Genomic DNA, 18,239 nt, shown 5'->3' on the forward strand with positions numbered 1-18,239 from the left:
GCTGCACGTCCTCTCAGGTCCCTGCTGTGTTCTGTGTCTCACAGAATACAGCGGGGGAGGACGGGGTAGGCGCTGGAAGTGGCATAGGTCACCGCAAGCGCCGCGGTGAGCTATGCCAGGAAGTGGGAGCAAATACCTGTATTAGACAGGTATCTGCTCCCCCCCCCCCCCTGAAAGGTGCCAAATGTGACACTGGAGGGGGGGGGATCCAAAAAGTGGAAGTTCCATTTTTGGGTGGAACTCCACTTTAAATTGCAGATTATGTAAGAAGACAAGTAAAAGGTACAAAATGACAATCAGTCCTATACTATCCATATAAAAAAGTTGAGCTAATTTAACCTTTTGCTGAAATGCACTTTAGTTTACAGTATTTTGGTCAGTCTAGTAATGAAGGGAACCCATTTTTTTTATTTATTTTTTTAAACAGTGAGCCTGAGATGCATGGAGGGCTACATACAAGACAGCAAGATAAAGGAACACTGCAACTGCTTGTCTGTGACTTGTCTATCATCACAATTACAATACCTTGAAAAAGTATTCATACCCCTTGAAATTTTCCACATTCTGTCATGTCACAACCAAAATAGTAAATGTATTTTAAAGGTAAGTGGAAGGAAAATGATAAATGGTTTTCATTTTTTTTTTACAAATAAATATGTGAAAAGAGTGGCGTGCAATTGTATTCAGCCCCCGATTAAATACTTTGTAGAACCACCTTTCACTGCAATTACAGTTACAAGTCTTTTTGGGTATGTCTCTACCAACTTTGCACATCTAGAGAGTGAAATTTTTGCCCATTCTTCGTTGCAAAATAGCTCAAGCTCTATCAGATTGGATAGAGAGCATCTGTGAACAGCAATTTTCAAGTCTTGCCACAGATTCTCAATTGGATTTAGGTCTGGACTTTGACTGGGCCATTCTAACACATAAATATGCTTTGATCATTCCATTATAGCTCTGGTTGTATATTTAGGGTCGTTGTCCTGCTGGAGGGTGAACCTTCCCCCCAGTCTCAAGTCTTTTGCAGACTCTAAAAGGGGTTTCCGCTAAGATTGCCCTGTATTTGGCTCCATCCGTCTTCCCATCAACTCTGACCAGCTTCCCTGTCCCTGCTGAAGAAAAGCATCCCTACAACATGATGCTGCCACCACCATGTTTTACGGTGGGGATGGTGTGTTCAAGGTGATGTGCAGTGTTAGTTTTCTGCCACATACAGTGTTTTGCTTTTAGGCCAAAAAGTAACATTTTGGTCTCATCTGACCAGAGCACCTTCTTCCATGTTTGCTGTGTCCCCCACATGGCTTCTCGCAAACTGCAAATGGGACTTCTTATGGTTTTCTTTCAACAATGGCTTTCTTCTTGCCACTCTTCCATAAAGGCCAGATTTGTGGAGTGCACGACTAATAGTTGTCCTGTGGACCAGTGTTAATTTCGTCGACTAAAATTACTAAAACATTTTAGTTGACTAAATGAATACTATTTTAGTCGACTAAAATGCGACTAAAACAAATGAGATGACTAAAATACAACTAAAACTAAAATGGCATTTTAGTCAAAAGACTAAAATAGGGACTAAAATTAAAATGGCATTTTAGTCAAAAGACTAAGACTAAAACTAAATTGAAATTAACACTGGCCTTTAGTGCATGTTCATACCTCAATACCTTAAATAATAACATATGAGATTTTTCACTCCATCAGTATATAATGAGTTTGGAAATTGTAGAGAAATGTTAACTAATGCATTACAATTTAATTACACCCAATCGATTTCAGAGGACTAAAATGAGTTTTAGTCAATTAAAATGTACTGGAGATTTTAGTCGACTAAAAGGTAGGACATTTTAGTTAACTGAAATGTGCTGGAGATTTAGTCAACTAAATACGACTAAAATAATTGCAGAAGACTAAAATGGGACTAAAACTAAAATGCCATTTTAGTCCTGAGACTAAAATTAAATCGAAATTTGCTGTCAAAATTAACACTGCTGTGGACAGAATCTCCCACCAGAGCTGTGGTCTCTGCAGCTCCTCCAGAGTTACCATGGGCCTCTTGGCTGCTTCTCTGATTAATGCTCTCTTTGACCGGCCTGTCAGTTTAGGTGGACGGCCATGTCTTGGTAGGTTTGCAGTTGTGCCATACTCTTTCCATTTTTGGATGATTAATTGAACAGTGCTCTGTGAGATGTTCAAAGCTTGGGATTTTTTTTATATCTTAACCTTGCTTTAAGCTTTTCCACAACTTATCTCTGACCTGTCTGGTGTGTTCTTTGGTCTTCATGATGCTGTTTGTTCACTAAGGTTCTCTAACAATCCCCTGAGGGCTTCACAGAACAGCTGTATTTATACTGAGATTAAATTACACACAGGTGGACTCTATTTACTAATTAGGTGACTTATGAAGGCAATCGGTTCCACTAGGTTTAAGTTAGAAATATCGGAGGAAAGGGGGCTGAATACAAATGCACACCACACTTTTCAGATATGTATTTGTAAAAAAAATTGAAAACCATTTATCATTTCCCTTCTACTTCACAATTATGTACCATTTTGTGTTGGCATATCACATAAAATCCCAATAAAATACATTTACGTTTTTGGTTGTAACATGACAAAATGTGGAACATTTCAAGGGGTATGAATACTTTTTTAAGGCACTGTAGGTACATACACTGCACAAGAAAAATAATGACTTCTATGGGAAAAACATGCTTTTTACAGAGCTTTATCTTGGACTTCTAGCTGCCACATGAGATCCACCTAGATTATATCACTGCCACAAGCTCTACATTCCACCTAATGGCCAATAAAGAATATTCCCCAAGTGGATCTCACTACTCAGCTGATATTAGACACCAATTTAAAGCCACAAAACACATATTATTTGATGAAATAAAGTAATTGAATGTTTTACTAAAGCAGACGACTGGTGCCTATCCTTTGAACAACCACATCGGGCACCTCTGCCAATCAAACTACCCACGGGCCCTTTTGCGCTGACTCTTTCTACTAGCCCAATTCATGTAACTGTCAAAAAGAAACACGGGTCAGAGACAGGTATATGAATCTGTCAATGACAGCAATGAGGTCAGAGTGTCCACACTTCTTCCTCAGTGCACTCGCTTACCCTCCTCAGCCATTGAGGCCATTACACTGACAGGTGTATGGTCAAGGAAATTAGTACTAGGGGTGGGCAGAACCTGATTTACTTTCAGATGACAGCACATGGCTGTGAGCAGATTGACAGCTGCTATTCAGTCCAATAGCAGCTTTCCAATCTGCCCCCTGCCATGCACTGTCAATCACAGGCAAGGCAGAACTGATGGATTGCCCATCAGTCTTTGCCCACTAACAGATGCAGTGGCAATAAATTGGAGTTGTCAGTTGGGTGGAGCATGATGGGGAACTCTAAGACTAGTTCCCCATGAAGTCTGCCTTATACAGTGCGTAGATTCGAAAGCTGCTATTGGACTGAATAGCGGTTATCGATCTGCCCGCTGTCAATCACAGGCAAGGTGAACCTGATGGGATCTAGTCTCAGAGTTCACCATTAGGCTCTGCCCACTGTCAGATTAGATTAACCTGCATGCTTGGTTGCTAGGATATGGGGGGGCCCTTGTTCTAGCAGCCAATGATGGAAGTGTAAAACACATTCAAATATATACATAAAGTAATGAACGCACAACAAATCTCCTCCCCTGTACCCCAACTTTGAGTTGATCTTATAATGGTTGTAAACCTCACACACAAAAAATGAACAAAGTATATCCCACTAGTGTGTGTACTAGCCTGAATCCGAAGCACCAAGTCTGGTTCCTTTCTGATCTTTCTATTATCTGCATGAATCCCTGAAAAAACTCTAAGGCAATATATTAGCCTAGAGGAAGTTGGCCAACCCCCCCCCCCCCCCCCTTCCCAACACACAGCAGAAGACTTAGCTCTGTATGCTTTTTCTATGAGCCTGTTAGAGGGGGGTGCATCCCTTTCCTTCATTCAGCTATCAGAATACATTACAGCTCTATGCTCCAGCTCTGCGGTGTGTGTGATGTCAGATCCTCGCCCCCTGCTTTCTGGAGTTGAGAGATGTGGATAATGTGTATTTTAGAAGGACGCAGAGAAGCAAAATGTAAGACGTAAGTAGAATTTTCAGAGTGCTCCTTAGGCACATTTAACATTTGTAAACGTTTTAGTAAATTGAAGATTTTCCCTTTTTGAGTTGAGGTCCTCTTACAATGGCTGTAAACAGGCAACAAACTCATAAGCAGGGCACCTTGGAAGACTATGTGACCAAAGTAGCACTTGTGCAATATCTCAGATCCCCCCCCCATTGAAAGACAACCCTGATCAGACCTAGTACATTACCCAGTGTTGGCATTGTTTCACATCTTAATCCTATAGAGCTGCAATACTGACTTAAAAGAAATCGGATTACTAACTTGCATTTCTAAAAGACGTAAATACAAGTTAAAGGTGTGGAGATTGTTTCTGCCATTGCTTCAAACTATTTTCTAAATATGCCCAACAATGGAATGCAGTTATATCTGAGATATGGAATTTCATGTCTGGACACAATGAAGAGCCTGAGGTAATGAGGAGAAAGCATGACAAATTCAGTCAGCACACAGTTATTCTGAATACACTGTTATAAGGGATTATTTACAGGGAAATATTATTTTTCCATTCACTGCAGATCTAATGTCAAAAATCAAGGGGGTAAACATGAATAGGCTTATTTAATGAAGCAGTACAAAGAACAATAATCTGGGATAAAGTAGTCAATAACAAATAATCTGATCATGCACAGTCACATGATTGATTGCTATGGGTTACTACACATTGCACTCCTACCTTGCTCTTTACTATGGCTGACTGTACACAAATTCAAGTGAAAAAAGCCATCTTGAATGATTCTACAATATTTTTCCTCACAAGCGTCTAGTAAGGCCAATGAGGATTGAGGAACCAAGCTAATGGTGAGGCTGTATGTGATTTATAGGCATTCACAAAATGCCAGAGAGATTGGTTTGGAAGAATGTGTAACCTCACACAGTCCTTAGCTCTCTGTAAGGTACGGAGTGCAGGAGTCCTTGGGCTTCCCTGATGAGAAGTATTGCGTAATTTTATATTCCAGTGGACAATCTTGGAAAACCGCTACAAACATAACTTCAGTACACAATAGGAAAACCGAAGATACCACAGACATCTGAATTTGAGCTAAAACATGAGAGCACATGCTCTTGCATTACAGACATTTTAGGTTTTCTTACACCTAGAGGCTCTATTCACTCTTGTATGTAGATCTTGGGAAGAGAGGTTTAAGAAAAGTCATAACCAGACACAGATTGGTTTTCTCACTAGGGCCAGGGCTGCAATATGGTTACAAGAGCTGAATGGGCACATGATTTATTGCTTCCTCCAATGTGTGACTGACCGTCAAGTTAAAGTGGTTCTAAAGGCAGGTTTTTTTTACCTTAATGCATTCCATGCATTAGGGTAAAAAACCTCCTGGGTTCAGCCCCCCCCCAGTGCCTCTTTATACTTACCTGAGCCTCATCTCGATCCAACAATGTGCTTTGGAGCAGCAGCTCACCTGGGCCTCTCTCTTCATTGGCTCACTGCTATCAATCACACCCACTGAACCAATGAGGAGAGAGCAGAGGCGGGGCCAAGCCACCCTGTGTGTGTGAATGGACAATGTCTATTCACAGGAGCGCTACTCTGAAGCAAGCCTGCTCCAATTCCCCCCATATTGGGGGGCACTCAGCAGGAGGGAGGAGCTTAAATAAGTAAACCTTGCCAATGAGGTGGAATATCTGCTTTAAGCCAGTTACTGTACTTTAAAAAGTAGTTTTAAAGTGGAAGTAATGTCCATTTTTTTAACTTGTACTTACAGGTAAGCCTATAGTAAGGCTAGCCTGTAGGTACAGTGAATATCTCCTAAACTTGCACTGTTAAGGAGATATTCACACGGTGACCTCACCAGCATATATGCTCTGAAGGGAAGGCACACCCATGCTGTACCTTTAGAGCTCCATGCCAGACTCCTGCGCGCATGCGTGGGATTTGTGCTTGCGAATCTGGAAGGAAGACCATGTGAAAATGGAAGTGCCGGGGAGCTGTAACAGCGCTCCGTGTGCAGGTAAATCTTTCATAATGTGCTAGTATGCTGTGCATATGAATGTATTATGGCTTAAACCTGCAGGCGGTTTACTACCACTTTAAAAAGGGCACCAAAGAAAAATAATTTGGCTAAAGGTGGAGTCTAATGGGTTGATTTTTTTCATGTCATAAGAATCCTAGGGGAGACATTTTCCAGCCATAGTTTAAGCTCTGTCCCCGCCAGCATATATTTTTACACCTTCTGCTAATCAGGAATCAGGAGTCCACCTAAAAAGAAAATATTAAAAGCCAGCAGCTACAAATACTGCAGCTGCTGACTTTTAATAAATGGACACTTAACTGTCCCAGGGTCCAGCGATGTCGGCAGTCGAAGCCGATCAATCGCTCGGGTCTTGGCAGCTGCTGCCGCCATCCTCGGTGAGGGAATCAGGAAGGGAAGTGTTGCGGCTTCACTTCCCGGTTCCCTACTGCACATGCACGAGTCGCGCTGTGCATCCTAACTGGTCCCCGCTATCTCCTGGGACCTGTGTGTTTCCCAGGAGACAGCGGGGGGGGTGCGGGAAGGGGCGTGACTCCCGCAGGAGTCTATTCCCGGAATTGGGTGCACATACCTGTATTAGACAGGTATCTGCACCTCCCTCCCCCCTGAAAGGTGCCAATTGTGGCACCGAAGGGGGGAGGAATCGGATGAGCGGAAGTTCCACTTTTGGGTAGCACTCCGCTTTAAAGTGAACCCATGTCCAGACTCATTAAACTATTCTGAACAAGCAGGAAAATCACTTTAAAACACGCCTTCATTCACCTTTGTAGTCAAAATCATTGTGGAGAAATTCATCTTAAAAATTGACAACCGAGGGAATGATAGCCCTGCTCCTTTTACCTTTAGGAAATGTAAACATTTGGAAAACTTAAACTTTAAGGGCACAAAATTAAATTTACAAAATTTTTACTAAATGTACATATATAAGAGCAAAACGATAAATAAAATACGTTGACATAAAAATAGGACTCAATGTGGTTCTCCTGAAGAAACAAACAGGTAATACTTCCTGTGTGACAATGTTGAAATATGTCCACACATGGATATTCTCTCAAATTGGGTTCCAATTGTAGGAAAAAAGCACTTTTGCTCTACATGCTTCGCGACCTGAACTGTCGCTTTTACCTTTAAGCTACATTCATGGTGGAGTTAAGTTTTTTCTAGTATTTTTAAGTTGCTTTTTTACTCATGTTCCTCGGCTGTTTTCAGGCGACAATGTTCTTGATTTAGCAAATATAAAGCTAGTTGATAGGGGAAGAGGCAAGAAAAACATGTTTTCAAGTGCTCCTATAAAAGTATATAGTTGTCAAAAATGTACAACTAAGCTCATTGAAGCAGTTTGGGAAATGCACATCAAATCACTGAGGTGTAGGGGCTCGTTTTCACATGAGGAAAGAACTGCTAGTCTGCTGAAAAGCAATCTGCACCCAAAGGCAGTTGCAGCCCAGATGCATTTACTGGGTCAATTCCAGTGGGTGGTAAGCCTGCTGCGGCATGTGTATACCTTCCGCCGCTGCCTCTGCAGACTAAGAGGAAGCAGCTGTGGGGCAGTAAAAACATGGCTCAGCCATGTATTGTTATCACCTCCTCTAACCTCAAGTGTAAATGAGGCATACCTTAGTTGCTATGATAAGCAGAATATTTGCAGCCTGACAGCCTTTGAATGTAAGCACATACCAGGTAGGTGAGCTGTTAGAAACCGACTGATTTTACAGTACAAGCAGCTAGGCAGGTCAGTGAGGGACTATAATCCATGAGAGACAACTCTTCAGTGTCTATCAACAACTGTATAATACGTTTTGGGTGGATGGGTCATTTGAACTATACAGCTATGTGACAGAGTATAAAATGTATATTTATTTTCATTTTCTTGTATTAGGATTCTAGGGGATTTCTTCAGAGCGGACTTCCTGACATGTTTGGCCATTAGCTAGACAGGCTGTTGACCGGGCTGAAGACAAACAGCCAGGCACTGAAATTCCACTGGTGCAGAGATATGATATTTGTGTGAAAAGGCAGAAATTACCTTTTTTTCTTTGTGATGATCAGCACGTCATTGAAGAGGAGGAAGTAGACTTGTTGTTTTGTTGTTCTCTTGGAGAAAATGCCGGTGTCCTCTACATAGGATGTAAGCTCACCCCGCTTCAGTAACCACCGCGAGGAAGACACCAATGGGAATGGCTAAAGAAGCATAGCGTATGTGGTCAGTGGAAAGATAATAAAGAACCATATAATAAATTAAAATTACAAAGTGCAAAAGGGGAAGGTCACATAAAATACCCCAACTGCAATCATTTATGCAGTGGCGCACACCCAAAGTCTTTCAGTTCTTGGGGTAAAGCCCTGCCTGGTGTCTTTTGCTTAACTACTTAACCACTCCCACTCTCAGATCTTTATTACAATAACAAATCATTCTGTAGTCCATGTTCAGAACAGAAGGATCTTAAGGTGGTTATAATAGCTGAACGTTTTTTACCTTCTATGTGCTGAAGTCCCCCTAATACTTACCTCAGCCCCATCTCGATCCAGTGTTGTGCACGGGGGCCTCAGCTGTCCCAGGTCTCTCTCTCCTCATTGGCTGAGACACAGCAGCAAGAGCCAATCACAGCCAGTGAGCCAATGAGGATAGCGCGGAGAGAAGGGCCGAACCATGTCTCTATGTGTCCTATAGATGCATAGAGCAGAACTCGGGAGTGAGCATGCGCCAGTGCCCCCATAGCAAGCAGCTTGCTACTGGAGGCGCTGGTCAAGGGGGAGGAGCCAGGTCAAGGGGGAGGAGCCAGGAGCGCTGGTGGGGGACCCCAGAAGAGGAGTATTGGGACTGCTCTGTGCAAAACCACTGTAAAGAGTAGATAAGTATTACATGTTTGTTATTTTTTTCCAAGAATAAAAACAAATCTTTAGAATCACTTTAAGACGTGTTAGAATAACAGGGGGGGTTTGCAGAAGACACAGGACAGCACTGAATCTCTGACAAGATCAGCAAGTCCAATGGTATATTTAACAGACCAAAAGGGAGCAAAAAAGAGAATTTCATTGTTAAAGTTATTATACGGTACACTAGAACAAGCAGTAGATGAGCTTTAAAACAATCCCTCACTGACCCCTAAACTGCAGGTACTATGAAATTATTATGGAGCAATTTAACCTCAAAGGTCAGAGCAGCAGCAAGGAGGTCATTGAAACTATAATACTTAAATGTCCATGGCAAATACTGTCAACATTGACCCACACACACTTGTTAAAGATATTGCTAGACACAGTGGCATGCCAAATGGTTCTGTAACACAAGTGGTATATCTGTTACATCAAAAGTCCCATTTAGGAGCCCTACTGTGCCTCCCTGAAATACCCTGACATAGATGGTATCAAGACAGCAGCCCCTCTCTATCCCATAATGCAATGTACAGTGCCAAAGCTGTCTATCCCTCGGGTGTGAGCAAGGTCAATTGGGGAGGGTTGGGGAAGGGGAGTTTGTGTTTGCACAGGATATTTTATGAGGCCCAGTGGGGCTGACAGAGGAAATTATGTTATATTAAATATGTTATACAATCAGGCACATTATGGCACATATTATTCACTGCTGTGTTCAGGTTAGCATGTGGCTTACCTATACAGGTGAACTTCATCTCATATTCTTTTGTCTTTAGCACTCTTTTGTCCTCAAATAACTCTACACAGAATAATTCAGCATTTCCCTTTTCTTCACACTACTTTTTTTGTTGCCTATGCCTGAGCATGTCTCTATGTTATAACTTTATTCATTTGCATAACATAAAAAGTCTGGATATCATTACTGCATGTTCATTTATAGTATGACATCACTTAGATTATTTCTAATATATATATAGATTACTTTATTATTACAGAATTTCCCTGAATAGGGTAAGGGTTATATGTGAATGTTAACATAACACTACCACCCAATTAATACCCAGAAAATGCTGCACAGGTGACAAATAGATCAGGAAAGGGGAGGGGGGTCCAAAAACTTTGTAAATACCAGATCTGTCCAAGTTACATTCGCTCAAGCTAGGGAGGATCTATATTACTAACAAAGACTTATGAAATAACATTTAATGGGGCTTGTCTCCATGTGTTATGTCTATATGACTCACAAACTGGTATATGGTTAAAGTGCCACATTATAAGATGGCAAAGTCTAAAAGTAATAAATCTGAAAAGTATGGGTAAGCAAAGGAATTAAATAATCAGAACTTGATTATATAACCATTAAAGCTGTTCTGCTTTTTTAAAATGTCTTATTGTCACCTCACATCCATTTAATTATCAGTATTTAATACTATAATGAAGGGTTAATGACTACAAAGAGAAAAGTAATGGATCTCTTGGTTCTAAGCCAGACCATGGGACTAGTGGATGCCTGATCAAATGTCTTTACGCTGTGCCAAGACACTGAAGGGCAATGCGCCAGCACTGGTAACTCCTTTCCTAAATAAAAGTCGACCGTTTCCTGTGAGGAGTCAATGCAGCGGGACAGTTCAGATGGAAACAACAAGCAGCCAACTTAACCAATCCTCTGCCAAAATGGAATCTAGGTATAACTCTTGTTATACTGTATAACAATGGCTTCGTCTTTGCTTTTCAAAAAGCAAGGGTTACAGGCTAAAAAAAGAACCAGGTGTTTACATTTTTCTCCCCTAAACTGAAATCCAAAGGAATTTCAAATATGACATTCTCTACCACCTAAAATGCATAAACAAGTATTGCTATGCACAGTTTGACTTTTTGATATGATGTATTAATCAGGTTAAAGTAGTATTATTCTGTGACTGTTGTGAGCCAGAATGTTACACCAAAGACATCAAACGAAGCACATATTTTGTAGAAGACTGCGTAGACTAGATAATAACTGGATAATAAAAACAATGTGCACTAATTATCTTTGTCATTCTAGCGTTTTAATAAGAATTAAATAAAAAAAAATTCTCTAGCATCACAAAGGTTTTTGCAGCAAGGCAAAACGAATTTGCGGAAGGTGCAGTAACTCATCATTTACTTTTACTTTTTTTTACTTTTCACTGAACTGACTCATTAAAAAAAAAAAAAAAAAAAACTGATCGGCTATTGTTTACTACCCTCTAATCATTCTAATTGTTCCCTGTCTTGTTTTATAAATGGACATAAATAAATTAAGAAATTACCATCAAACACTGACATAATAAAACATAAACAAAGATTAAAATAACATTAAACAATCTTTTGAATGCATTTGACATTCCCCAATACATAATGTGCTTATTTCTGTGCACAAAACATATATTATTAAATAAATCATCGCCACTGGTTTCAGGTCGTAGAGCACTGCTTCCCAAAACTTCTGGGTGGGGAAGAGCGAGTCCTGAGTGTCTCATATTGTCCAGAAGGGACAAGACAGCTCGGCTGTAGAGAGAAGGGGGAGGCAGAGGAGCGGCTTGCCACCTGGCTACCTCTAAGTGCATGTGTAGGTGCCAGCTGGGATGCATACAAAGGTGGCTCCAAGGGAATCCTGTGAGAGAATGGAGCCAGGACCCAGAGAGGGAAGAATCTGGAGACAGAATGCAAAGCAAACAAAGGCTTAACCCAGGGGTGCCCAACCTTTTGAAGAGCGAGGGCCACTTTATCGACTTTGTAACCGTTCCCGGGCAACAATGAGCATAAAGGGATGGCAAGTCTGTGTCCACTCTGCATATGTAGAGCAGACACGGATGCATCCCGCTCTACCCTAAGGGCCCTCCGATCCGCCCAGACAGAAGGGGACAGATCCCCTTCTGGTTTTTTTTAAGGAGATCGGAGTGCAGATAGGCGGGTGTAAACGGACATGAGTCCGTTTACATCTGCTGCTCTATAGAGGTGAATGGAGAGTCCATTTGAGTCCACCTGAAAAACAGACAGGCGGACCCGATCAGACCGATCATGTGAAAGGGGCCTAAGGCTCCTTTCACACTGATGCACTGCGGATTACCTGCTCCTCAACTGACCTCAATCTTCACTTCTTCCTCAGGATTCCTGCAGCTGGCTGGTACTGTAGGTGGGTACTGCTGACAGGTGCTGGTACTGCTGGCTGGTACTGCTGGCAGGTACTGTTGGCTGGTACTGGTACTGCTGACTGGTACTGCTGGTGGGTACTGGTACTGCTGGCTGGTACTGGTACTGCTGGCGGGTACTGGTACTGCTGGTTGGTACTGGTAGTGCTGGCTGGTACTGATACTGGTGGCTGGTATTGGTACTGCTGGCTGGTACTGGTACTGCTGGTTTATACTGCTGGCTGGTATGGATGGTGGGTACTGGTACTGCTACTGCTGGTTTATACTGCTGGCTGGTACTGCTACTGCTGGTTTATACTGCTGGCTGGTACTGATGACTGTTACGAATGGTGGGTACTGGTACTGCTGGTGGGTACTTCTGGCTGGTACTGGTGGTTTAGACTGCTAGCTGGTACTGATGACTGGTACGGATGGTGGGTACTGGTACTGCTGGTGGGTACTTCTGGCGGGTACTGGTACTGATGACTGGTACTGCTGGTTGGTACTGGTACTGTTGGTACTGGTACTGCTACCACTGGCTGGTACTGGTACTGTTGGTTGGTAACTGGTGCTGCTGGCCGGTACTGGTGGCTGCTGTCCCAGATCATGGGTTCCTGTGTCCCGACCCACATGTGGCCCACGGGCCAGAGGTTGGGCACCCCTGGCTTAACCAAAGGCTTACAAAGAAAACTCCACAGAAAAGATGGTAAATGCTGAGATCTACAGCACTACAATTTTTTTTTTAGATAACAAACATGTTATACTTACCTGCTTTGTGCACAGAGTGGCCCCAATACTTTTCTGGGGTCCCTGACGGAACTCCTGGCTACTCCTCTTCTCTCTTTGCCACCATAGGAAGCCGTTTCCTATCATGACACACCTGCAGGCTCAATCCCGAGCCATACTGCCTGCGTCCATAGACACAGACAACATGGTTCAGCCATTCCCCCTCATCACAGGATTTGACTGACAGCAGTGGCTCCCACTGCCACAGCAAAGCCTAGTACTGGATCAAGTGAGGGCTCAGGTAAGTTTAAGGGGGGTAAGGGGGGTATACTTATACCTATACATTTTTTACCCTAATGTAGGGATTGCATTAAGGTAAGAAAATATTTAGGCTTTGGAACAACTTTAAAGGCAATATAGAGACCCTGGATTATATCTCATGGATGACTAGCTTGAAGTATTTGGTCACATTCAACTGGACTTGTTTTGTAATGTTGAACTGTTTTACTGCTCATTCAGACAGCTTACTATGCAACTATCAGAACAAACCCCAGAATGTATATCCCCAGGTGTCAACTTGAACTTACCTCATGATTTGTTTCCCCCAAGGAGGTCAGGAACATACCCCAGAATTTATTTTACCCAAGTTTATCAGGAACCTACCCTAACATTTATATTCCCACGTGTGTCAGGAACATACCCCAAGATTTATATCCCATAGTGTCAGGAGCATACACCAGCAATTATATCCCATAGGGCAGTGATAGCGAACCTTGGCACCCCAGATGTTTTGGAACTGCATTTCCCATGATGCTCAACTACCCTGCAGAGTGCATGAGCATCATGGGAAATGTAGTTCCAAAACATGTGGAGTGTCAAGGTTCGCCATAGGGGGTCAGGAACATGCCTAGGCATTTATATTTTCAAGGGGTGTCATGTTCATAACCCCCAGCATTTATATTTACCCAAGTGTTAAGGGCCTACCCCAGTATTTATATCCATATGGGTAAATCGGTCACCTTCATTTAATAATCATAGATTGTATTAATGCAGTTGTTGACTGTAACGACTACTAGCTATACCATGACTTTGATAAATAAATTAAAGCATTAATAAAAAACAAAAAACACATCATTGGCGACATCATGGGTGCCTGATACACATGTGTAAGTGCTGGGTGATGTTTCTGTACTTAGGAGTCTGTACTAAGGGGCCTGTGCTGGGGAGGGGGGGTGAGTTGTCAGTCTGTGCTGGGGTGGTTGATCTGTGCTGGAGGGATCCATCTGTGTTAAGGGCTCTATGCTGTGGGGAGGGGGTCTGTCTGTCTGCACTAAGGGGTCTGTGCCTAGTGTCCGACTGTACTGAGAGGGTTGCACTAAGGGGCCTGTACTGGGGGAAGGGGGGGCTGGAAGAGTTGTACTGGGGGGGGGGTTGTACCGGGGGGGGGTCTGTGGTGGGGAAGGGAGTTGGTCTGTACTGAAAGATCTATACTGGGGGGGTGGGTCAGTCTTTGCTGAGGGGTCTATGCTGGAAGAGTTCATGTGTACTGAGTGGTATGAAACGGTTTTATTTTATTAAATTGAATGTGTATATATGTCTGTTGGACTCTCACTTGTGGCTCAGTCATTAAAGCAGGTTTTGTGGGTACGAGAATTGTGTCATATGTGTGCTGAGTATTTGTTTTTTAACTATGCCGTTTTATACCGTATTCACTGTTAGTGCAATTTGGCCACACCCACAATTCAGCGCAACAGTTTGTTTTTTCAGATGTTTTTGGGGGGGACGGGGTGTAAAAAAAAAAAGATCGGGTCCGTGTGCCAGATGTGGTAGGTACACCAATGTCTAGCATACAGTGCATAAAAAGAGGCCAGGGGAAAGTGAGCATTAAACTGATGGACAGTGGACTGATGGCCCCGTGTTAATAAGCATTGCCTTAGATGTGATGAAAATCAACTACACTATAAGAGCTACTGCTAAGAATACAAAGAACGTGTCTTCACATCTCCTAACATATTGTTTTATTACAAAACACTTTACATTACAAGACATTCCATATGTTTAGTCATTGTTGGCTAACCTCCGTATTCCCATTGAGGTATTATTTTATTATGTCCAGGATACAGTAATATTGTTCACTGCACCAGAGAGATTACAAGAGATATTTTAGGGGATGTTTGTGAGAGATAATTGCAGACATGAACTTTGTGTTAATGTAGGCAATATACAGATTTGATGAACAAGTGTTCATAGTGCCAAAAAACTTTGTTTGTGTGTATTCATTTTTATTTTGCCAGGAAAGCAATTCTTATCTTGACACAATAGTTTTTGTTTTCATGCAGTTGTATAGAGGACCCAAACTGTGGATACATTTACTTTACCATAGTCAATAAATCCAATTGTGATTAGCATACAGTGAATCATAAAGTAAACAGACAATGCTGGGCCAACTGCGCATCTAAGCCCCATTGCAGTCACATGGTTTTCTATGACTACAGCTACAGCCTTGTTCTAGGTAACAAACAGATCTACTTATCTTCAAAAGAATCACCTAAGACCATCTCTGCTGTCCTTTCCAAACCATTCCTTGGTGAAAGAAAAAGCCCATTTCCTTCATGTATTTAAAATAATAAAAAAAATGCTATTGCTTTGACAAACTGTTCATTATGTTGGATTGTTGTTGTCAAAACCTCAACCTCCATGTTGGTGCCGCTATGTTCTAGATATCACCGATTTATTACCAGAGATCTTGACAGGCTAAATTTCTAGAAAAAATCTAAATTATCAACCCTAAAAAACAGCCAGAACCAAAGCTAACTACAATGTAGTCTCACAAAGTGCCAGCTGTGTAATTAGAGAGAACAATGCCATCAGGCGAGCTATAATATCTCTTTCAAACCTGTACTGCAGTCAGCTAGATTATGAAAATTAACTTAATTATTCGAGGAAGGAATGCATTTCTTTCAAATGATTATCCAAACTTGTTAATTGCTGTTCTGTATCTGGCATCTTATAATAATACATTACATTCCAAAAGACTGAACATGATTCACTCTCTTAAATGTTTCATATTCAACTGGATCCTCAGGGCCATGCAAATTGTTTTCACTCCGGAAAAACGTAAACAATAGGAAAACCGTCACACCATTCACTGCATTTGGCAACACAGCCTAAGAAAGGTAGGAAATAGCTAAGATGAGTTAGGACGTGGCAGATCTTCCCTCAGGTTCAACATTACTTGACATGTAATTAAGGAGCGTCTTGTAAGAAGAGAAAGAATGACTAACATGCAAGAGAATGAAAAATGACAAACACCACAATAGGCATGACAGAACCCAGTTAGTCATTCGAAAGCCATTTACTTTCAGAATCTGCTACTTTATTATATATGCTGTGTGTGTGTGTGTGTGTGTGTGTTAGATGCTTGAAAATAATAATAAAAATCTTTAAAAACTCAACTTCAACTTTATTTTTCTTTAAATCATTTAAGTGGCAAGCTGTATGAGAACCCTTTCAGGGATTGTAATCATGTTTGACTGATGCTTGAAGCATTTCATAATACAGCTTTGTACACTGGACACTTTGATGGGAAACTCCAAACGCCATAGTCTTAAACTAAAATAAGAGATCAGCATGTGATTTAATTTGTCAGACAAATGTCCAAATGTGAAATAACCATTATTATGTGGTGATGTTATTAATGCAACAATTAGAAGAGGTGGGGTATTGTTTGTTGGGGGGGATCCCTGCCTGGAGCACAACTTTAATAACTAAGCACCTAACATTTCTAGAAGATCAGTTCCTAAATTTCTCCGGATAATTTTTAAATGGCTGCCTTGTTCAGCCAGTAGCTATAGGCACAGTCTAGTAGGTTAAATCATCCACCGGTTTCCTATATCTTTTGGGGACTACAGCAGCAAGATCTCCTTTTCAAAGTTTTTTGCCTGCTTTGGAGTTTTGGGTGCTACCACCTTTCTTAATGTGATCACACTCTTGCGGTTACATTCTCCTTACTATAAAATATACAGTTAGGTCCATATAAATTTGGACACAGGCAGCACAAGTTTTGTTTTTTTGTGGTATATCATATTCAAGCTATAGTTATATAATGGATATGGACAAAGTGTACACTCTCAGGTTTAATTTGAGGGTATGTACATACAAATCAGAGGGAGGGTTTAGGAAATACAGCTCTTAAGAATAGCCATCCTCCCTTTTTTAAGGGACCAAAAGTAATTGGGCAATTGAATCAAAAGCGGTTTCATGGCCAGGTGTGGGCTACTCCTTCGTTATGTCTTTATCAATTAAGCAGGTAAAAGTTGGTTCTAAGTGTGGTATTTGCATTTGGAATTTATTGCTGTGAACCTACGTCATGCGTTTAAAGGAGCTGTCCATGAAAGTAAAACAGGCCATTGTAAGGGTTCAAAAATGAAACAAATCCATCAGAGCGATAGCAGCAACATTAGGAGTGACCAAATCAACAGTTTACAGTTTGGTGCATTCTGAGGAAATAAAAACACACTAGTGAGCTCAGCAACATAAAAAGACCTGGACCTCCACGGAAGACAACAGTGGTGGATGATCGCAGGATCCTGTCTATGGTAAAGAAAAACCCATTCACAACATCTAGACAAGTGAAGGACACTCTCCAGGAGGTGGGCATATCATTGTCAAAGTCTACAATCAAGAGAATACTTCACAAGAGCAAATACAGAGGGTTCACCACAAGGTGCAAATCATTATCAAGCCTGAAGAATAAAAAAGCCAGATTAGACTTTGCAAAAAAAATCTAAAAAAGCCAGACTGGTTCTGGAAAAGCATTCTTTGGACAGATGAAACTAAGATTAATCTGTACCAAAATTACGGGGAAAAAAAAGTGTGGCGAAGGCTTGGAACAGCTCATGATCCAAAGCATACAACATCATTTGTAAAACATGGTGGAGGCAGTGTGATGGCATGGGCATGCATGGCTTCCAGTGGCTCTGGGTCATTGATGTTTATTGATGATGTGACAGAAGCAGCCGGATGAATATTGCAGTGTTTAGAGATGTACTGTCAGCCCAGATTCAGCCAAATGCAGCAAAGTTGATTGGGCGGCGTTTCACAAGGAAAGGAAAAGAAGTGGAATATTCTGCAATGACCCGATCTCAACCCAGATCACCTGATCTCAACACAATTGAGCGTGCTGAAGGCAAAACTAAAGGCAAAAAGACCCACAAATGGAACAACTGAAGACAGTTGCAGTTAGAGCCTGGAAAAGCATCAGAAATTAGGAAATCCAGTCTTTGGTAATGTCCATGGGTTCCAGATTTCAGGCAGTCATTGCCAGT

General features: G+C 41.7%; 1 protein-coding gene across 1 annotated transcript in view; it reads right to left on the reverse strand.

Annotated features, from left to right (window-relative positions):
- Nucleotides 1-18,239, reverse strand: part of ARHGEF26 (Rho guanine nucleotide exchange factor 26) — a 216,713-nt gene that overhangs the window by 54,632 nt on the left and 143,842 nt on the right. The window contains exon 11 of the mRNA XM_073626013.1: nt 8,187-8,341. Coding sequence (XP_073482114.1) covers nt 8,187-8,341 — 155 coding nt within the window. The remainder of the gene's footprint in view (nt 1-8,186; nt 8,342-18,239) is intronic.

The sequence above is a fragment of the Aquarana catesbeiana genome, linkage group LG04 (assembly GCF_042186555.1).
Source record: "Aquarana catesbeiana isolate 2022-GZ linkage group LG04, ASM4218655v1, whole genome shotgun sequence".
NCBI lineage: Eukaryota > Metazoa > Chordata > Amphibia > Anura > Ranidae > Aquarana > Aquarana catesbeiana.